Below are 22,692 nucleotides of genomic sequence, written 5' to 3'. Positions count from 1 at the left end.
GGCACTTGAGACATGGAAGGACCGCAGACAGACGTGATCGCAGAAGATGACACATCTGTTCTGCACAGATCACACAGAACACAAAACATCATCTTCAAAGAATGAACAGTGTCTGCAAGATCCTGTAGGTCTTTTCCAACCTAGTGATTCTGTGAAGGACAGGGCTTGAAAGAAAGCATGTTCTCAGGCTAGACATTCTGTCTAACAAGCAAAAAATATAATTATTTAGATGAAACTTTAGTTTAAAACAAAACTATTCCAGTTTTTGTAATAGTAACTACTGTTTGTGTCAGGCACACAAATAATCCCCGGATTTGTCATTCTGATGCTTATTTTGCAGTAATCCAAAAATTCCCTGACAGAAATTAGAGCCTTGGAGACAAGGAGGGTCTCGGGCATCCTGTGATAGGTGACAGCCAGCCGAAGGTCAGGACTGGAGGGCTCAAAACAGCTGGAGAGGCTGCACAGGGACTCGACAGTGACCGCTCGGCGGTTGCGCGACATCGGCACCACCCCGGGAAAGCAAAAACCTTGGGAAGCAGGTGCTGTACAAGCTTCTGCCACCAGCCCCCAAAACCTGGGAACCAGGCTGCCGCATGCCAGGGCTCTGTGCTGACAAACCAGTGCTCACCATGTGCATTGGCTTGGCGAGCGAATAATTGCCAGGTTTTTCGTCGTAATGCTTATTTTTGGAATAATCCAGAAATTCCCTAACAGAAACAAGAGCCTTGGAGAGGAGGAGGGTCACTGGTGTCCTTCTGCAATAGGGGCTGGCCAGCTGGGGGTCAGGACTGAAGGGCACCCATGGAAAACAGCTGGAGAGGCCGTGGAACGCGATGCCGCCCAGCCAGCAGTTGCGGGACATCAGCACCACTCTGGGAAAGCAAATAGCTCAGAAAGTGGGGGCTGTGTGAGCTGAACAAGATTCAAACCAATCGCCGTGACGCAATCTGCTCCGCATTTCTTTTACGCAGCAAAATAGACCCATTTCTTTATCACACTCGGAGAGGGGATGAAGAGTGGATTTTATATGACAACAAACAGCTTTCTGTGCAGTGGCTGGACTGAGGTGAAGCATCAAAACTCCTCCCCAGACTCAAGCTGCATCAAAAGGGTATTGTCCCCGTTTTGTGGTCGACAACTTCTTGACTCTCGGCAAAACCATCACAGCAGGGAAGTGTTGCAAGGGGACTGGCAAAACGCATCCAGAACTGCAACTGGTCAATCAAAAAGGAGCAATTTTCCATGACAACACCCAACTGCATCTCACAGACGGCTCTGCAGAAGCTGCACAAACCAGGCTACAACGTCCTCCCTCACCCAGTGGTAAGGAAAATAAGGAGGGATGACGAATATAACAATGTAAAACTTAGATATTACTGTTAGTGGATTGTGATGAGTATTGTGTTGAGTACAACCAGAAGCAGTTTTGGGAAAGTCATCTTTATGGCAATTATAAGAATACTGTTCAGTTATAAGAATGCTGTTCAAACTCAGCCTTTTCTATGGCTGGTTTAAAGCCCAGTCCAGCTGAACCAACAGGTTGTGCAAGAAATGTCAAACCTAGAATGGGTATTAAATGATAACGATTAAAAGGTTAAACTACTTTGAGTATAGGCATAGATTAAATATAAATATAATTTAGTGGAACTGCTTGATGTTTTCTTTAAAGTTCTAAAGAATAAATAGAAATGTTTCAAGAAAGAAGATAAGTGATTTTTATAATCAGAGGAGAAACATGATGCATCACTTTTGAGGCTGAACCGGAACCAGACAGCAGAGATGAACTATCAAGGTGGACTTCAAAGAACAATGATCAACAGAGAACTGCGAGTGACTTCAAAGAAGAGCAATGAACAATAGAGAACTGAGAGCCCATGGAAAACCACCAAGAACTTTTCGAAGACCTGGGCTTCTCTCACCCATTACCACATTTTCAGGCATCTCGACGACTTCCTGCACGAAGTTTTCCACAACCAAACAGCAGCTAAAAGGCCTTCATCAGTCCCAGGACACTCCAGAATGCTACTGGAGTAAATAGACTTGTTCCTTGTTGGCAAAAATGCATGGATTCTGATGGCTCCTGTTTTGATCAACAAATTTTACTCTAAGCTGAATTATACAGCTTTAAAGTTAACGGTTAAAAACAGTGATTAGTTTTGCCCCAACCTAATAATAACACATGTAAATGCCTCCTGTATAATAGCAAACATGCTCCAAGTGGATCTACTGAAACAGTGCTGCTCACGGGCACTTTTAAAACCCTCAAAGATAGGATATGAACTTGTAAAATAATATTTTATTTTCTTGGAAAATGTACAGGTTTGACCAGGAGCGAGGATCAAGATATTTTACAGTGAACCAAGCTACAGACTTGAATGTGACAGCTGTATTCTGGAATAAAGGTTTAGGTCTTACAGCTGAAATGGTGATACCGGAAAAAAAGGAAACAATAGGGTTTATTTTCCTTGTGTTTTTTGTATAGCAAATAGCATCTTGTTTGTGACCAAAGTAGTACTCAAAACCCAAAAATCTGAATGACAGATCTTTGGAAGTGGTACAAACGCATGGGAACAGCCTATTTTAATGTAATATAAAATACTGCAGTCCCGTTTTTTTTTGCACTTCTGGATCGTTCAAGTTAACGATCAAATGCTCTGTCAAAATTTCGTTTCTGGCCTCTGCCTCTGAATCTGTTTCTACCGGAGCCACCATATCGCCCATTCCTGGAGCTTGAGAAGCTTCGGCTATTTCCTCTGCCGCCACCTCCTCCTCCTCCTCCTCGCTGTGATTCCACTAACTCAGGTAATTCACTCGCCACGCACAAACGCCATTGTTTTGAATCTTCCCATTTCGCCTATGGAAATAAAGTCCAAGACACAGCAAGTTAAAGTCTACGAATGTCAGTATTGGGTATTTCAGAACTACTAAATTTGCTTAGTTGAAAAGGAAAAATGGACAGCTAATACGGGGGGGTTTGGGTTTCTAACTGAAGTGGTCAATACTGGTTTCAAAAGCATCAGAGCCACAGCTGACCAAATGTACCTCCCATGCAGGAGAACAATTGAAACCCACGCAAGGGCTCTACAGAGCAGCCTCGTCAGGGAATTCTTTCCCTGCCTTTCTTTTATTAGGCATACCACTATAATTAATCACTGATCACAAATCCACAACCTCCCCTCAACTCCCCTCTAGCCCAGAACCAAAGACTGTTTGAGGAGTGAACAAATGAGGGTGTGGAGAGGCACTAAGGTAGAAATAGCAGAAGGAAAGCCTGGAAGCCTAGGGAATTTTGGCATGGCAATATTAACTCTGCCAAGCAAAACCCTGGAATTCGCTTTTCTGAGGAGAGAATTCTGGATGAAAAGAAGTGGGGGGGAACAGATAAAAAGTGGATTTTACAGTGTGATGAGACTGATTGCCTACAAAGATTAATCCAGCTGCAGTACCAAGGCTGGGGGTGGGGGGGATTGTTCACATCACCACACTTCTCACTGCAAGTCTCAATCTACAGATTTTTGGAGACAGGAATACTTTGGGAAAGGAACACTACGCTTCAGTTCCTTCAAAGCCATCCCTTTTGCCACTAGAGAGGGGAGGATACAGGCTTCTGAATGCTTTCTGCCTAACCCAGTTTCATCTACAGCCTGCTGTAACCAGAAACTTCCACAAACGTACCTCTATTTCCTTCTGGTCTGCTGCAGGAATGTCAAAGCACACACCCTAAAAAGAAAGAGTAATTTCAATGGATACAAGTCTGGCCTTTTAATTAACTGCAACTAAAAAAATAGAGCAAACCAGCAACAGCACCTAGCAACTCAGAAAAGCAAGACACAGGCGTTCCTTGTCCCATGTGTCACTACAGTAATCCCAGAAAGATCATTTCATAGAGTCATAGAATCACTAGGTTGGAAAAGACCTCTTGGATCATCGAGTCCAACCATTCCTATCTGCCATTAAACCATGTCCCTGAGCACCTTGTCTACACCTACAGTGAAGGTGAATCAACCACGTCCCTGGGCAGCCTGTTCCAGTGCCCTTTCTGTGAAAATTTTTTTCCTGATACCCACTCTGGCAGAGAGGTTACACAGCACAGCAGAGCCCTAAGCCTCTGAGAGGCCTAAGCCCTGACAAAACAGATTGACGCCCATCCTTCCACCTTATCAACAGAGGAAACAGGGGAAAATGACCAGACATCTCTCCTAAGAATTGCAGATACAACTAGAAGAGCTTGGTAGCAAAGATACAAAACAAGCTTACCATTTTCCCCTTGAGGAAACACATTCTGTTCACCTTCCTGTCAACATCATCACCCAGAAGATCTCGCAGCTTTCGCCAAGCGTAGCTCATGTTGTTTATTTCCTCAGAGCAGTGTAGTATCATTGTAACAAAGCCCTGCAGAGTAAGAAATCAGGCATGCTCTGCTCAGTCAGAGGAATAAGCTTGAGCACATCTATCCGACACAAGAAACCTGCCAATTTACAGGTTGTAAACTCAGTTTTCAAGTGGACACCAGTACTGGAGACCAAGTATATTTATAGCCACTATATTCTTTCTTTTAGCTAAATTATTAGTTCCTAGTGGCTTAAGTACAGCTCCCATAAACTAAATCATAAGGAAACAAATAATTCTCTATTTAAACAACACAGAGGCGTGCTGGTTTTTCCAGATCCAAGACAAACATTATGCCATACACCCTTACCGCATCCGAGTTCAGCAGGGAGCGCTGTTCGATGGATGTAGCACCTGAGATATGGGCTAGAGCTGCAGCCAGAGCATTAACTGGTCCCTTTTCTTCTATTAGAAACCGAGCAGATTCTTTGAAATACTCAATAGCGGTTTGAGGAACAGAATCCAGACACCTAAGTAAGTAAAGCAAAAACATTTGATGCATACGCATTTGATGCATACATTTGTGAGGCTCTGGAATAGAAAAAAAAAACAAGCAGTCCATAGGCATCAGCTCAGAAAGACAGCAAAAAAGTTATCCGAACAGCCCTTCTGAAATAGGAATGTAGGAAGATAGGAAGATAGAATGTGGCTAGAGACACCAAACACACCTGATGGCATCTTTACTTGAAGCCTTTATTATATCTGTCGCAGTAGGGACACCAACGCGCTTGAACGTAATGCCCTGAAATTTCAAAAGCAAAATACAGATGAAAGTTGCAGCCCATAAATCCTTCAGTTCTAAAGAAACAGTACTGGACTCCAATGAAACAAGCATTTAAATCCATCACTTTAACTCCAAACTTTTACTAGTGAAAAATACAAGCATTAAGTGTACAGGGGAATGGGTAACACTTTAAAGCCTTTTATGTACCACATCAGTTTAAGTGATCCGGTGACCTTACACTGAAATAAATAGAGACCATTTTGGCACGCAGATTTCAGGGGAAAGAAAAAGACCTAAAACTTCTAAATTATTAATTTTAGTCTGATTTACTTGGATTTAAGCACAAGTTACAGACCACTTCTAAACATAAGTCTGAGTTTTACATGCCAAGACTAAACCATTTCATCCCAACTGGATACTTGACCGGTGAGAAAACCACCATATGGAATAGTGCACAAAGTGCAAATACAGCAGTAACAGTTTTGAGTAGAGCTACACGTGATCCTGCTAGCTTTTCTCACTGCCACAGGTACAACCCTTCAGCATTTGCTGAAAAAGCATGGACGTGAGAACCTGCAGCACGGTCACTGCTCCACAGCAACTGAAAGCGCACCCAAACTCTGCCAGGTAACTAAACCTCACCTGGATGCTTTATAAGCTCTGTTCTGTAACTCAAGTATTGAACAATAGATGGAGATTTTATATGCTACCCTCACACACCAGAAGAAATTATTAGACTTCTTGTGATTAGAAGAAAATTATACTTTACCGCTTTTTGTTCCACAAATCTTAACTGATATTCTTCCTTTCGCTGATAAAAACAGATACAGATCCCAGTCCGTCCAGCTCGACCTGTGCGCCCAGAGCGATGGATATAGGATTCCACATCCTTCAAAATAAAAAGCCTTGTGACTTACCTAATTTATCATAACTTAATCAATTCATTGCAGTCACGTAACTTAGTAGAAAATATTACATTTAAGCCTGAACAATACACAATAACTGCATCAGACAATTAAATTAAAAGCCATTGTTTCCCTAAATTCAAACAAACAAGTTTTTCCATCACATTATAAAAATCATGGTTTGAAAGCCAGAACCATGAGCATGGGTCAACTAAGTCTTGTTTTGGCATCACCACAGAGATTTAGAAAACATTTTGAGTGTGTAACAGCCATTTTGCCCTCCTGCACATCAACTTGAGTACAGTTTCTGAGGTGTTAATAGCGAATTCACTGCAAAATTACCTTGTTTCTTTTAAACCCTCTTAACTCAGCTGTTCTCCTGTTGGGGCCTGCCTTCTTGCAAGAAAAACAGCCTCTCTGCATTTCCCACTGCTTCCAGACTTGTAATCACCATACATAGCCTTGAAAGGAAATGCTTTGAGCAGCCTTAAAAGAAGGCATTTTAAGGAGACCATCTTTAAACACAGTGGGGACCAACACACTCAGGAAAAAATCCTCTGAGAACCTACTTCTGTAGATCAGGACATTTCTGACCCGTCAATGCAATGCTGATATAGTCTGTGTGCTGAACACCATCAACTGACAGTATTTCCTGCTCAAAACCAAAACTATAAATATTAGGAGACACCCATCTCCTACCTTTGGTGGAGAGCTTTGTACAACCAGGTCAACTTCAGGGATGTCTAAACCCCTGGCAGCGACGTTGGTGGCAACCAGAACTTTAAATGTGCCGTTTCTAAAACCTTTCAGTGTGATCTCTCTTTGCTTCTGAGGAATGTCACCGTGCAATGACTGGCAATCCTGAAAAACAGTTTTATTATTATTGGACTGTAACAAAGTCTAAGACAGTGCTCTTTTTTTTATGGTCAGCTTTGGGTACAAGACCTTGGTATTTGATAGATACCGTAAGGCAAGACACAGAAGTTTTTATTTTAGGTCTCACAGAAAGTTTACTCTGTACTTCTTACTCATATACCTTTAACAAATGTAGAAAAACAGAATCACAATGTGTATCTTACCTCCAACTCAATTACTGTGACTTATGAAAACAGGTATGCCCTATCCTGCCTTCCACACCATCTCTGTGAGGCAACGCTCTTCCAAAACAGTTGTTGACAATTTCTCAGGCCTCCTTAGCATTCATTTAGAGATCTTTTCTAAAACAACGTTGCTTCTTAACCCCACTTCAAGTATGTTAATTTCCCCCACTACCAATTAAAGGATTAAAAGTCATCCTAAAAAAAGGAGCTACAGCTTCAAAGATAATTTTTTAAAATCCAAACATTCTAAAAGTCCTGTATCACAGTATAAAGAGTACAAAGACTGAACACACAGAAGTTGTTTTTTCCTCTGCTTCACATTGCACAGCTTGCCTGTAGATGGCCACCACAGATTCCACACACAAACAGAGAATGATTTGAAAAAATACTAACACAATGCTTGGGTCAGCGCAGAATTGAGATGGTTTTGGATTAATTTCAGCTTTTGAGGCATAAATTCTGGTAGCGAGCACATGCTAAACCAGAAAACCCAAAGTAATTTCCTTCTGTTACCTACCAAGCCCACAGCTGTGCGTTGCCTGTGCAAGATGTGATATCGCTACCACCACCACTAACGCAGGATAAGGCTCCGCGCTCCAGTTTAGCTGTGTGGGAGTGTTTAGAGAGCGTGGGAGAAACGTTCCTGAACGCAGTTATAGCAGATGGAAAAGCTTCTCCTTTCCCTAGGAACATTGTCCTATACTTCTTTCTAGACATAACTTAACCCATCTTCCCAACAAAAAAAAACTTATAGAAAAAGGAATTGCCGTGATACCACCAGCAAAAAACGAGGAGGCAGTGCCAGTGTCACTACACATCATAAATATTTCCACCACTGCTAGAAGGCACTGTACCAGTCAGGAATGCACCAAAGCTCACTCACAAGAGATGGCAGACTGAATTATCTCTGCGTATACATCTTTAAACTCTTCGTAACAGCTAATACATGTCTTAATGGAAACACAGATAGAGCTTCCGGAATATTACAGCTCTGAACGCTAATTGCTCGCCACCCCCTGGATGACGCTAATCAATGTCAGCATCGCAGCTCGGTAACTGCTATGCCAGCACCATAACCCATTATCCTCGTGGTTCCTCAAGTCTCCCACTGTTTTTTAATCCAAGACAGACTTCTCTACAGAAAAAAATAATTCACAACTGTTTCATTTAATGCCAATGAGAACTCTTCTTTTACGAAAAAAAACCCTTTGCAACCCAGTGTCTGCTAGCGCAGCCTAGTCCCAAAGGCTGCAATGCTGTAAATTTTCAACCTGTTTGGGTTTTTTTAAAGGTTCTTGTTGCAGTTTTGAAACTATCTGACGACCTGCGGAAGCTTGCCTTACCCACTCTGAAAGTCTCTCCTTAAAAGCAGCTCAGCATAGGTCTGGTGCCAACACGAGGCTGTTATGTCTCCAAACGGTTTTGTTACTTAATACATACGAAAAAATACCTGTTTGATTGAAGCATTCAGAGCCAGCTCATTTGCCTCCTTTTTGGTCTCACAAAAGACAATGGTCCTGCCGTAGCTGCCGCTGTAGACCTGAATGACATCTCCGATAACCGCAGCTCTCTGAGACCAGTGACACTCTATTGCCAAATGCTACGGAAAAGAATTCCAGTGTTTAGCTTACATAAAACCACAAGATTGTTTTTTAATACCTTTGAAATCGTAAAATCCAGAACTACCAAAGAGTTATACAGTTTCCTGACGGCAAAAACACACTAACTCACACTCCTGGAACATGCAAAATCTCTTATGTCCACTAGGATTAGTCTAACATTAAGCAAAATCATTACAGTAAGAGAAAAAAAAAAAAAAAGCTGAGGAGTCCACAAATCACTTCTTTAAAGGAAGAAAAAAAACAACCCAGGAGACATTATACCATTTCTCTGGAGAACAATATAGGGCAGGAGATTATATCACAGTTCTATCAACTAAAACTTTATGTTAAAGTGAAACAATTAAATACAATGTGCTAAAAGCTTTTTCCAAGATTAACATTGTTTCAGACCTACTGATACAATTATGAGTCTGCAACTGATCTGTCAAAGTAGCTGCTAAGCCCTACTTCAGCAGAAACAATCCCATTTCATCAGGCCAAGACAATGAATTCGAGTTTCTAGCATACAGGTACTGTGTTCCTTTCTGTGGTCCTTACTGCACAGCCAGTGAAGGCCCCGAGAGGTGAGATGCCATAGGAAGTTTGAAAAAATGTCCTGTACAGAGAACAGCAGAGTGTGACTGTGATGTCTGAGGTGATTTAAAAGAGCCAGGCAGATGCTGGTACACGCCTTTTGCTTCCAACTTCGATAAATTAAGATAACCGAGTCCTCACTCTACCTGAGTGAGATCTCTCCCAGACGCTGGGAGAAGAGAGACAAATCCTAAACCTAGACACAATTTGACTACCTGTAACGTGCCTTATGCTGCACAAAATCACTTAGAACAACTTTCAACTTCATTGTGACAATATACCTTACGCCGGGATGACCATTTTTAGCATAAAGGAAGAGGGAAATGGCCTGAAAACATTCCACATCGGGTATTACTCACCTCTACTGTTGTAGCAGCCTTTTGAGTTCTTTTCCCAATAAGGTCAATCTGTTCATATTTCAACTTCATGTATTTCTTAGCCACATCGTACACCCAATGTGGGCAGGTTGCAGAAAACAGCAGTGTCTGAGGATTGTCTTCAGAATCTTAAAATACAGAACAACATCACAAACTTCATGTTTCACCTTACAGATGTATACAAGTTGATTATACAACTTATTAAAAAATTATATCAAATATCAGTATATAAGATAAAGAGGGCAATTCTGCTTTTAAAATTTATGCATTACCAACATCTGGAGAAAAAATACTGTAGAAACTCTAAATACTTTCAAGATTAAGAAAAAAGTTACTATGACCAAAAATCCAGCCTATTTTCAAGTGGTCAAAAGCTTTTTATTCCCTTTATTGGAAGAAATCCAGGTATAACTTATGGATAGGTGTCAAAAAGTTATTTACAGATCCTTAGGTACTGGATTTTAAGCTTCGTGATGGTCTCACCTTCACAACACTTCCTCATGTGCTGCATTCACAGTATATTTCCTACAATATTTCGCATTCACTCATTTCTAAAAAAGCCGCCTTGCAACTTGGAGAAGTTGGGCTGTGTGAACCTCGTGAGGTTCAACAAGGCCAATGCAAGGTCCTACACCTGGGTTGGGGCAATCCACGGTTTCAATACAGGATGGGGGATAATGTGATTGAGAGCTGCCCTGTGGAGGACTTGAGGGTGTTGGTGGATGAGAGGCTCAACATGAGTTGGACATGCGCGCTCGCAGCCCAGAAAGCCAACTGTGTCCTGGGCTGCATCAAAAGCAGTGTGGCCAGCAGGGCGAGGGAGGGGATTCTGCCCCTCTGTTCCTCTCTTGTGAGACCTCACACGGAATATTAAGTCCAGTTCTGGAATCCTCAGCATCAGAAGGAGATGAAGCTGTTGGAACGGGGCCAGAGGAGGCTACAAGGATCATCGGAGGGCTGGAGCACCTCCCATACAGGCTGAGAGAGTTGGGGTTGTTCAGCCTGGAGAAGAGAAGGCTCCGAAGAGACCTTAGAGTTACCTTCCAGCACCTGAAGGGGCTACAGGAAAGCTGGGGAGGGACTGTTCACAAAGGCTTGGAGCGACAGGATGAGGGGGAATGGGTATAAACTGGAGAGGGGCAGGTTTGGGCTAGACATGAGGAGGAATTTCTTCACTATGAGAGTGGTGAGACACTGGCACAGGTTGCCCAGGGAAGCTGTGGCTGCCCCATCCCTGGAGGTGTTCAAGGCCAGGTTGGATGGGGCCTTGGGCAGCCTGGTCTGGTGGGAGGTGTCCCTGTCCATGGCCGGGGGCTGGAACTGGATGATGTTTAAGGTCCCTTCCAACCCAAACTATTCTATGATTCTATGAACTTACAGAAAAATACACTTTTACAATACAATAAATACAATTTTAGCAGACGAAACTATGACCTGTATCTCCTACAATTTGTTTAAATGTTTCCATTACCCTTCTTGTATGCAACTCGTAAAATGTCTTCCACTTGCTCAGCAAACCCCATGTCCAGCATCTGGTCAACTTCATCGAGTACAACATGTTTCACCTTGGTTAGGTCCAGCTTCCCACTCTGGAGATGGTCTTTGATTCGACCAGGCGTCCCAACCAAAATGTCAATGCCACTTCTCATAAGATCAACTGATCCACAGGACAGAGGAAAAGGCGAGTTAGCAGAGAACTGGGGAGCATTCTATACATTAGAAACACAGTGATACAGCTTCTCAAACCATTCATAATAACCCTCTTTGCAAATGTTAAGTGAGAACAAATGATGAATAGGAGCAGAAAACTTGGGAAAAAAAACCTCAAAACTGCCAAGGCGAAGCTCTGCTGCTCTTCTTGAAGGAAAAAAAGATTTCCCATCTCCGTTCTGTCTACCCACGATTTAGATAAAGTGTCAAACAATGAGCGTCTTGTAACACACATCGGAAATAGTTAGCTCTTCCCAAATCGTCTGCCTTAACTAGAAACTTAAAAACTCCTTTTATTTATCTGACTGTCCAAATTACTGAAATCACCTCCTTCCTGAAGTCCTGCAGGAAAAAACTGTAATGTCTCAAGGAATGTTACAATGAAAGAGCTTTCTCCCCTATCACAAAAAAAGCCACATCCACTCACAACTCTAGGACTAAACATTTCTGAAGAAAATATCAATGTTTACAAGATCCTAAAATACCCAAATACTCTGTGTAGACACAGCGTTATCTCTTTCACTATAACAGTAGATGCGTAGGCAAGGAACACCAAGAACATAATTGAGACCTCTGGCTGTTTCTCCCTGGAAGAGGAGCCACTCTGAGCTACTGAATGCCCCATGAATCCTCTCCAGTTCTTGAGTTACAATTGAGTGTTTGGAAGGATCCAACTGCATTTCTGAAATATGTCAGTCAATCGCTGTTTCAATTATTAGTACCAAGTGTCACTCACTTTGTCCATTATATGGAGTTCCTCCATAAAAACAAGCTACTGTGAGCTTCCTGGTGATGTCCTTGAAATCTTTGGCAACTTGGTTTGCCAGCTCTCTTGTCGGACAAAGAACCAGTACCTGGATAGAAGAAAGACAAACAGATATTCTCACAACACGGCTTCTACCAAGAAACCACTCTAGTCATTAGTCTAGGTCTCATCATTTACACTATTTATAAATTAAAAAAAAAAATAAAATCTGCTTTACATAGTAAACCTAAGCCAAGATTAGCAAAACACACTGCTTAAGGCTCTTGTAGCATCATTAATCTCCTCCAGCGTGAACTCATTTAGGACAGGCTATTTCAATGAGATAGACAAGAGGTACTTAAATCTCATTTAACTTTAGCTCTTGAACAGATCAGCTACAAGTTTTCTTCCACATGCGCACATGCTGTTTGAGTACAAGACTGAAGGATTTGGATATTGAAAGTTTCTTTACACATGCTCGGTTATGCTTCACAGTCCTGCAAGAAGGTGTTAGGAACAGCCATCAACTGTCCCTCAGCTTCCCTGTGACTCAGGGAAACACATGTTCAGACTGCAAAGCTGCTGCTGTTCAGTGCAGTTCTGGAGCCTGTGCTGATATTCTTGCAGAAGCAACCAAAGAACCAGCCTCAAGGAACACACAAGCTTCACCGCTGGGGATGGGCAAGCTATTAGCTAAGAGTTTTAACTAATTTAGTTGAATGTGTCACTGCAGTGCTGCTCCCAAACCTGGGATCAGTGCCTTGAACAAAGGGACCTTAAAATCCTTACCGTGTTATAACATTGAAACACGTTACAAAAAAATAGAACAGTAGTGTGTTATGGTTGAGCGAGGCTTGAAATCTTGTTTATTGTAAGACTTGTGACTCCCTCAAAGAAAGCTTTCCCTTCTCCACAAGCATGCACCAAATCTAGAGCTGGCATTCTCAGTCAGACAACCAACACGATGCCTATAAACCAGCCAGCACTAGTTCTGGGATGAGTTTCAGGTAATCTATGAGATGGGCGATGAGATGAAATGAACTGACAAAAGGGAACTCCAGTGGGAAATAGGGATTCAATAAGCTTGGGCCTATCTAGCTTAGGAGAGCTTTGTAAGAATTCAGTGACAAAACACATGGCAGAATGCAGACAGCTTATAAGGAACCGGGAGCAGAAGCTTCTGTATCTGGTGCTGGTTTTAGTAAAGGCCTAACCTATTTATTTACTATTACTATTTACATGTTTACATAAAAATGTTTAAGTACACAGCTTTTATCAGTCAAAAAAAGACACTATTCTGTAACTAATTTGGGAGAAAATCAAGCATCCGGTAACCACTGGACCTGAACAGGTAAGGTGACTGAATAAAATTAAATAGGAACATATTGAACACCTATAGTTTTGGTCTCCCCGTACGCAGAAAAAGGAACTGAAAAAGGGATAGTGCTATTCTGCTCTTTACTCTTGATCAGAGGGCATGAAGCAGTGCAGGATGCAGACAAAGCCCGAGAAACACAACCTTCACAGAACCTTTAATGTGGGTTAGCTTATCCCTGCACAAACCTGCAGGACTTTTCCAGCAGGTTATAACTCTGAATCACTCTGATACAAGTCGAAGAAAAATCAGCATGCTAAATAAGCATAGTTACCTTTGGTGAACGGCCTCTCTTTCTTTCCTGTGAGTCTCCCTGAAGCTTTTCAATTAAGGGAATAGCAAAAGAGAATGTTTTCCCTGTTCCAGTTCGTGCCTGAGCAATTACGTCTTTGCCAGAATACACTGGGTTGAAGGTCTTCACTTGCACAGGAAACAGGTACGTCACTCCTCGAGCTGTGACAATTTCAATAGACTTCCTTAATAAGATCATTTTATAAGAGTCCCTGCATACCCTCCGGAGGAAGCTATCCCAGGCAGAATTTCCATCAACTCTAAAGTCAGGACCGTATCATCACCTCCTGATTCATTTAATCACAGAGGTTGTCTGTAAGGAGTATGCTGGGACTGTCCATTTTATTCTCCCACTTCACCCCACCAGACATCATGGCAGTTGGGACAGGTGAAGTTATCAGCCTTTGACAAAAGCCTTTAAATACTCTGATTTTATTTATATCACCCTCCCCACCGGGCTATGAAAATCTATTTCTTTCAAACAAAACATATGTGAAAAGCACTCTGACTCTTCTCTTAATTTCATCCTAAGTCATGCACAAACTATTGTCAAAGATTCTAACTATAACTTGTTTTCCTTTACTCACACTGAAGTAACCTTAACATGAAAAATTCTCACATGTAATAATTTTTTTCAGTTTACATCATTTAAAATTCTACTGTAAAGGCTGAACTGGCCAATACTGCAAACAGAAAAGTCTATAATCAAAGATTTATTTAGAGCAGGCAATCAATTTGCCTTCTGAGAGCATCTGTGCTTGCATATGCACGAGCAGAGCGCTTCTCAAAGCTCATGGAATATGCTGAGCCTGAAAACACATGATAGAGATCATTAACTTTCTATGGTCACATCAAGCCAAGAAATTTACCTTGAAGAAGCTGAACAGTCCCTTTGGAAATAGGAAAATTGGAGAAAGCACCCTCTTTCTGTTCTTCTGTCAGCTCCTGTGAGGTAAAGAACAGACAACAGCATATCATACGTCCAACAGAAAATTCAAGATAATGGCACAACACAGCTGTCACACCCAAGATCAGACCAAGATCTGCAGCTGAAGACCCTTCTTTGTTCTACTTTCTGTCATATTTCAAAGTTAGACCAAAGTGATCCACCATTTAAATGAAGACTGTTTCATAAGTAACAGCAAAACCCTGTAAATGCAAACCACCCAAGCTAAATCTCAAAATCCTTTTAAATTTTAACATTCTATTAAAAAAATTACCAACAATCTAAGCAATCATGTTGTAATATGCAAGAATCAGGGTTGATAGCTAGTCTGTTTCCCAATTAAGAAGACATAGTGATTTACTGACACAGAAATCGATCCCTGAAAGAATAACAGGATGAGGCAGAGCATCAAACAGACCTACTTAGTAAGGCATCACTTCCATATGTGTTTAACAGCCCAGTGATAAGAATGCTAAGCACGAGGAAACAATTCTAACTCTGGAAACCACGGATGCTGTGTGAAGCACCACTGGAACAAGAACCAAAAGCAAGCAACAGCAGAATGTAGAGGTATAACAACTTTCCAAAACAAATCCTAGGTACAACAAGAGGTGTTTCCCTTCAAAAAAACCCCGTTTCATGTCAAACAATTTTAAAGGACCCCAAAAGCACTCCTACAGAAAAGCTTATAAAGACTTACAAAACTGTTACAACATATTTCATTACATTAAGGGCCATCTTTTCACAGTAACCACTCCTATTTAATAAGACAACACACAACAACAGTGATACACAACTTTTCTTTTTTCCATTAGCTAAAAGCAAGTAATTCTTATTCCACCAGAGAAGTACTCGTAATGCCACAAAGAAGTCAATTAAACCCCACTTGTGGCAATTACAATCACATCCAATGATGCTGAATCATATCGAAGCATCATCTCACTGCAGCTTGTCTGCCTGCCAACTGTTACTACGACACAGGACAGCTGAAGCAAAGAAGCCGTGCTGTGCTTATCTAGAACTTCAGGACTTTCACAATTCGTGCAAATAATTGACAGGAGGGGCAGTTCAAATAACTTTAAACCCTGAAAATTTAATAGTTTTTCCAATGATGGGAGGAAAAAGGGAAAGATAACCTGTGGTATATTTAACCTTGTTGCAATGCAGGAGCTGGAAGTTGAACACATCATTACAACTAAACCGATCATTAGTTTTACCTGCTCTTGTTCACTGTCACCGTCCCCACTGGATGTTTCACTAGAATTACTGAGCTGTTTTTTGTGGGCAGATTTAACTTTAAAGGAAGATAATCTCGTGTTCTCAGGGCTTTCCTCTCTCACATCACCGTTTTGTTTAACTCCACCGTTCTGTTTAGCAACAATCTTTGATTTCTTGCGTTTTGGTGGATCAAGGTCATCCTCCGACTGCTCGCTTTCATCCGTCTGAGTCTTTTTCTTTCGAGACTTGTCATGACGTTTAGATTTCTTCTCTTTTTTCTCCTTCTGGCAAGGCAGAGATCAACAGTAAATAAAAACACAAGATCCAAGCAACACAAAACAGCCAAGACGCTGCAGAAGGGTTGAAACTAAAACTTTAAGCTCTGTTTATTGTGAGGGGGACCTCATACAAAGCAAGCGATGCCCTCCCTGCACAGGGCAGATGCTGCCAGGAGGAGTCTCCCAACCGTGAGACTTTCCTCCTGGGACTCCCACCCACACGGGACTGATATAATATGTGGAATATTTCAAAGCAAAATATTTCTAAGTGGAATATTTTGATTTAATCTAAACTACAGTTAAGTTTCATCTAAGCAGTTGTTGGTTTTGGAAGTTAGACAGAAAGTCCCTCTGAAAGCATGTTTTCTTTTCAATGGTGTTTTCTAGACATTGTTTGTTCCTTCAACATAACAACACCTTGTGTTCAGTATGATCTGTGCTGAACAGATGTCTCTTCTTCTATAATCACCTCTATTTAGAGTTTTATTTATCTTAAAGCCAAGGTCAGGCAGACAGCTGGAGTCAGCTCCAAATTAACAAGAGTTTTGATTGTTGGGAAGTTTCATAACATTAAAATTAGACCTTGGAAAGTAAGAGGATACGCATAAGATTTCTGGGAAAATTTATACACATGCACGTAAGTGGAAATATATCCTGTCCCAGCTTTTATCTCACTGCACACGATCGATGGAGATCGCTGCCCGGTCTTGCCCAGGCCTGATGAGGGACGCTGGCTTTCTAAACCTCCAAAACGAGTCTGAGAGAGTTTTATTCGCCGGCATTTTCGGTATCAGCATCCGCCGCCGGCTCTGGGTACCGAGGCGGGACAGCGGGGCCCATGCGGCCCGAGCCCCCCCCCAGCCGCCGCCACGCACGTGGCCGTCCCCGGTCCAGGCCGCGCCCGCCCGCCCAGGGCCCCGCCCGGTACCTTGCGCCGCCGCCGGCCGCTCTCCGGGGCAGCCTCGGTCTCCATAGGGCACTCGAGGTCCGAGTCGGTATCGCTGTCGGCGCTGAACCGGCTGGCTTCGGGCATCGCGGCTCGCCGGGAGCCTCGCCGCTGCCGCCGTGTGACAGGAACTGAGCCCGCTCGGTGTCGCGGCACCGCTTCCGCCTCCGGGCATCCAATCGCTTCAGCTTCCGCTTCCGCTTCCGGACAGCCAATCGCCTGAGCTTCCGCCTCCAGTCAGCCAATCGTCTGCTGCCTCAGCCGGTGGACTACAAGGCCCAGCATGCTTCGCGGCCCCCTCGCTGACTACAAGCCCCAGCGCGCCCCGCGAGGCGTTCGGGCTTCGTAGCTGCCCCGTACGCTCGCCAGGCGGGGCGGTGGAGTGGGCGTGGCCACCGACGGGGCGGGGCTATGGATGGGGCGGGGCTACGATCTAGGGGCGGGCTATGGCTGAGGGGAGGTATTGGGGGGGGCTAGGGGCGGGGTGAGGGAGGGGGCAGAGTCATTGCGCGGTGGCTAGGGAGAGGGCGGGGTTATGGGCGGGGCCACGGACTAGGAGGAGTGGTTACTAGGGGCGAGAGACTAGGGATACAGGGCTATGGATGGGGCGGAGCTAAAGGCGGGGCTGGTGGCAGGGCTATGAGGGCGAGGCTATAGATGAGGGGGAGCGGCCTTGGGTGAGGAGGCGGGGCAAAAGGCGTGGCTGGAGGGCTATGAATGAGGGGCTAGAGCTGAGGGGCGGGGCTACGGCTGGGGGCGGAGCTAACGGCGGAACAGGGGACGAGGCTACGTGCGAGGGGCGGGGCTAAAGGATTGAATAGGGCAACGGGTGAGGGGCGGAGCTAAGTTTGGGGGCGGGGCTAATGGCGACGGGGCGGGGCTAAGGGCGTGACGGGGTCTGTGGGCGAGGGGGGCTCTATCCCCGCCCAGGGGACGGAGTCCGGGGCTTTGTCACGTGACGCGTCCAAGATGGCGGCGCTGCGGGCGGTGAGTCCTGTTTAGCCTGGAGAGGAGGAGGCTGAGGGGAGACCTCATTGCTCTCTACAACTGCCTGAAAGGAGGTTGTGGAGAGGAGGGTGCTGGGCTCTTCTCCCAGGTGACAGGGGACAGGACAAGAGGGAATGGCCTCAAACTCCGCCAGGGGAGGTTCAGGCTGGACATTAGGAAAAACTTTTTCACAGAAAGGGTCATTGGGCACTGGCAGAGGCTGCCCAGGGAGGGGGTTGAGTCCCCTTCCCTGGAGGAGTTTAAGGGCCGCGTAGACGAGGTGCTGAGGGACAGGGTTTAGTGACTGATGGGAATAGTTGGACTTGATGATCCTTGGGTCTTTTTCAACCTGGTGGTTCTATGATTCCATGATTCTTTGCTCCTGCAGGGGGCTTGGACCGTGTAGCCTTCGCGTTCCCTTCCCACCCAAACCCTTCTTTGCTTTCCTTCTAATTAAATCCTGATGTGCTGTTGTGTTCCCCTCCATCAACTGAGCCTCCCTGGGGCTGCGGGGATGAAGGGAGAGTCAGAAAAACTGCACGTTTCTTGCATCACATCCCCTCCCTGCTCCAACCCCGCAGGTTTTGGGGTGCCGGGGGGCCCCCCTGCCACGGCCCCTGCCCAGCCAGACCCGGGGGGCAGCAGGGGAGCTGCTGCAGCGCCTGGGCCGCTGGTTCTACGACGTGGAGGCGATGCTGGCGTGGACAGAGCAGCAGCGACGGAAGCGGCTGCGGAACAAGAACGCGTGCGTGGGGCTGGGGGCTCGGGGGCACTTGTGGGGTGGAGGAGGAGAGGCTGGTCTGGGCCCCCAGCTTGTGGGGTGCAGCTGGAAGGGCTGGATTGGGGTCCCCCATATATGGGGCACAGGTGTAGAGGTGGGATTGGGGGCCCCCCTACTTGTGGGGTGTGAGAGGAGGGGCTGCATCCAGCAGCCACAGTGTGGGGTGCAGTCAGAGGGGTGGGGTTTGTTTCCCCCTCACTTCTCCCTCCCTCAGGTCCTGTGGCTACCTCAGGGATGCCTATGGGGAGAACGTGGCAGCCGCCGTCTTCACCCTGGCCTTTGGCGGGGGGGTCAGGTGAGCCTCTGCCCTGCTTTGGGGGTGTCCCCCTGAGCTGGGGATCCACCTATGATGCACCCCCCCCATCCCATTTCCCAGATTTGAGGGTCAAGAGCAGTGGATGCGTCCGGAGCACCGCTGGCGCGCCGAGGTGCTGCATCTCCGTCATGTCCCCGTGGTGGCCTTGGACCTCAGTGGCTCTACCCTCACCTACGATGGCTTGGACAATCTGGGTGAGCCCTGTGACTGCTCTGGACACCCCCAAAACCTCTTTGGGGACTCCCCTGATCCTGCTGAACTCTTCTCTCACCAGTTACGCTGACTCAGCTGCAGCACCTTGACCTCAGCGGGTGCCCTCACCTCGACGACTGGGCACTGGCACGGCTCCATGTTTTTGGGGATACTCTGCAGGAGCTGTCGGTGGCTCGGTGTCCCCACGTCACCGAGAGGGGCCTGGCCACCCTCCACCACCTCCGGTGAGCACTGGGGGACAGGGAACCACAGCGATTCCCTTTTCAGTGCCAGCTGACCCCTGATCTCTGTCCCTATGCACTCATGCAGGAAACTCCGGCGCCTGGACGTGTCAGGGCTGCGGGTGCCCAGCCCAGGGCTGGTTCGTATCCTGCTGGAGGAGGTGCTGCCAGAATGCGAGATCTTGGGCATGGACCTTGAGGACAGTGTGGGGACAGCGGCTGGTGGGGGGAACCCCCCTACCTGAGGCCGGCAAGCTTTTAGGCTGTATTAAATGCCTGGTGGCTGCATGCTGCCTCCTCTCTTTCTGTGGATTTGGGTTTTTTTGGCGGAGGTTGATGGGTTTCTCTGCTTTTCTTTGCCTCATTCAAAGTGGTGCTGGACTCCCCTGTGGGGTTCCTAGCTTGAAACCAGCTGTGTTTTGGGATGATGACGCCCTGTAACTGAGCATGGAAACCAGGGAGCAATGGCTAGATGGCTGATCCACCCCCGAGGGGTCTAACCTGCTCTCCAGGGTCTTAATTCCCACCTCAAGGAGGTGAATTCTCTCTTGAGGGGTTTAATCCCTCCTCAAGGGGGGTTAATTTTCTTATTTAACCACATTAATTGCCCCCAAAAGGGGTTAATTCCTTCTCTGAGGGGAATATTGCCTCCTTGAAAGGGGCTTAATTCTCTCCCCAAGGGGGCTGTTTCTTCCTTCAAACATGCTAAATTCCCCCTCCAGAGGGGTTAATGCCCTCCAAGGAAATGAAATTCGCCTTCCAAGGGAGTTAAATCCCACTCTCCAAGGGTGCAGTTCCCACTCCAGGATATTCATCCCCTCGGTGGGGGGGGAATGTTCCCTCACAGAATCACAAGGTTGGAAAAGACCCACAGGATCATTGAGCCCTGTGCCAACATGCCCACATAGCATTGGGATGAGCCCCTCCGGGTTTATTTGAGGGTCACTTTTGGTTGGAAGTGGTTGAGGGAGGAGTGCTCCCCGGAGCGCTCGCTGTAGTGCTGCAGGGGCTGTTCCAGGGCCACGTGCTGCTGGCATCTCCCAGGAAAGGGTGCAGAAGAGGAGCTGTGGGTTGGACTTCCACTCCTGCTCCATCTGCTTGAATGGCTCCATCACCCTCAGGGCAACAACAGTGCCTTTTCCTCCTCAAAATCCTAGGCATCCTATTCTCTGAAATCCTGAGTTGCCCTGCCCCTAAATCCTAAGGATCCCCCTCCCCTAAATCCTGGGCTTCCCTCCCCTAAAATCCCAGAGATCTCTCCCCAAACCCCCAGGTCTCTCCCTGCACCCCCAGCCCCCCTCCCAGGCTGGGATCCGAGTCCCAGCTTATGTCCCCAAGCCTCCAGCAGCACTCCTAGGTTGGGATCCGGGATCATCTTTGTCTCCTTGAGTCCCCAGCCCTGCCTGGAAGTTGGGTCCTAAGTCCCTGCCTGTCTCCAGATTCCTCCCACTGGAACATTTCTTACCCTTATCCTGATTCTTTTCCTGCCCCATGAGAGGTTCTGGGGGTGAGGCTGGTGCCACGGCTGCTGCAGGTGAGAGGGAGCAGCGAGGTGGGGGCTGTTTTTCCAACAACCAATGATTTAATTTACACCGAAGTACTGAAATGCACAGAACTCCTTAATAAATGCAGTGCAAAATTATTGTATAGGACTCCATGGTGTTCCCGGTATTGGTGGGAGGAGAGCAGGGCTGGGATTCAGGGGTGTCCCATCTGTATTTTGCCTTTTCCCCCTCAAAAAAAAGGATTCCACCCTTGGGCAGTGGATTTTCCCCAAAATGTGGGTTAAAACAGGTGGGAAAGTGCCGAGGTGATGTAGCCGAGGGTCCCGTGTGTCTGTCTGGCAGCGGTGCCGTGTGGATCAGGCCCCTGGATGATGCAGCAGAGGGGGAATGGATGGGGCACGGGGTCCAAAGTGGAGTTGTGGACCACATTCTCAGCTCAGCCTCCTGCTTGATCTTCAACTCAAAGCTAAACCCACTGTGTGCTCCATAGGTTTGGATAAGGGGTTTGCACCTGGAGGGCAAAGCATCCTCATTCCCCACCTGTGGAAGGAGAAGCCTCAGCCCAAGTGACAGGGGGTCCCTGCGGGGCTTGATCCCTGGTGTGGGGGAGCAGGGGTGCCACCTGCACCGTGGGCACCTTCAGGTTGCTGGGAGCCATCAGGAACTGAAGCTGGAGGTCAGGGATGCCGAGAAAGAGAGGTGCTGCAGGTGGGAGGATGCCCAGATGTCCTCCACTGCAAGGGAAACTCCATGTAAGGCGCCAGCACAAAGCCCTGTCTTTTACATATTAAAAAAAAAAAAACCATCATTCTCACTTTATCACAAAATATCTGTTTTGCTGAGGTGCTGGCTGCACGCAGGTCTGGGTTTTACCCCTCCTTCCCCTCCCAGCCCTTGTTCTGGTGGGAACATCTCATGCTGTTCATCCCTGATGACCTTGCTCGGGGAAAAAGGGGCAGCAACTGAACACAAACCCTTCCTAAAGAACCTCCGGAGCAGCCAGGAGTAAAGAGGAATTTGCTGGCAGCCCGACCCCTGCCTGCACTTCACATGGAACACGACTTTGTCCACCAAGATCTTCAACGCAGAGTGGGAAAGAGCACGAGTTGCGGCAGGGACGGGAGGCCTGTGCAGACCATGAACAGGGCTCCAACCAGTCAAGAAATCAGCCCCCACAGCACTGATATTTTTCCAAAAAGACACCCAAGAGATGGTGAAGGTGATCCACTCCGTTGGAAAGTTGTACTGCTCCACACGCTCACGGATGTACCGCGCCTCAAAGGCAGAGAAGAGCAACACCACAGAGCACCTCTCCTAAAACCCACCCTGCCACCAGCATCAGATAATCCTGGGAGAGTCTGGCCAAACAACAAACCGAGTAGGTCAAGGAAGAAAGGACATAGGACTTTTTCTGACCTAATCAATCTACTAAAGAAGAGGAAACGACCCTGAGAAGGGTGCTGGAAG

The 22,692-nt window shown here is 46.1% G+C and overlaps 2 protein-coding genes across 3 annotated transcripts; one reads left to right on the top strand and one right to left on the bottom strand.

Annotated features, from left to right (window-relative positions):
* Positions 1 to 2,279: 2,279 nt before the first annotated feature.
* LOC138723887 (nucleolar RNA helicase 2-like) lies at positions 2,280 to 17,343 on the bottom strand. Of its 2 annotated transcripts, none has more exons than XM_069863361.1 (15): positions 17,185 to 17,343; positions 15,978 to 16,259; positions 14,684 to 14,759; positions 13,798 to 13,976; positions 12,140 to 12,257; positions 11,165 to 11,350; positions 9,676 to 9,821; positions 8,572 to 8,721; positions 6,721 to 6,882; positions 5,886 to 6,005; positions 5,061 to 5,134; positions 4,703 to 4,862; positions 4,261 to 4,395; positions 3,679 to 3,723; positions 2,280 to 2,857 (listed from the first exon to the last, which is right to left on the bottom strand). In XM_069863361.1, the coding sequence occupies exons 1-15, from the start codon at positions 17,287 to 17,289 to the stop codon at positions 2,642 to 2,644; spliced, it is 2,154 nt and encodes a 717-aa protein (XP_069719462.1). In that variant the 5' UTR covers positions 17,290 to 17,343; the 3' UTR covers positions 2,280 to 2,641. The 2 variants fall into 2 exon arrangements, with proteins under 2 accessions (XP_069719462.1, XP_069719461.1); XM_069863360.1 differs by having other exon boundaries at positions 15,978 to 16,262; positions 17,185 to 17,342.
* A 768-nt stretch (positions 17,344 to 18,111) lies between these two features.
* Positions 18,112 to 20,008, top strand: DMAC2 (distal membrane arm assembly component 2). The gene is made up of 6 exons (XM_069863567.1): positions 18,112 to 18,189; positions 18,771 to 18,934; positions 19,185 to 19,265; positions 19,347 to 19,480; positions 19,561 to 19,723; positions 19,809 to 20,008. The coding sequence occupies exons 1-6, from the start codon at positions 18,172 to 18,174 to the stop codon at positions 19,963 to 19,965; spliced, it is 717 nt and encodes a 238-aa protein (XP_069719668.1). The 5' UTR covers positions 18,112 to 18,171; the 3' UTR covers positions 19,966 to 20,008.
* The last annotated feature ends 2,684 nt before the right edge of the window (positions 20,009 to 22,692 follow it).

The sequence above is a fragment of the Phaenicophaeus curvirostris genome, chromosome 9 (assembly GCF_032191515.1).
Source record: "Phaenicophaeus curvirostris isolate KB17595 chromosome 9, BPBGC_Pcur_1.0, whole genome shotgun sequence".
Taxonomy (NCBI): domain Eukaryota; kingdom Metazoa; phylum Chordata; class Aves; order Cuculiformes; family Cuculidae; genus Phaenicophaeus; species Phaenicophaeus curvirostris.
Note: the sequence above shows the minus strand (reverse complement) of the source record. Positions and strands in the feature narration are given on the sequence as shown.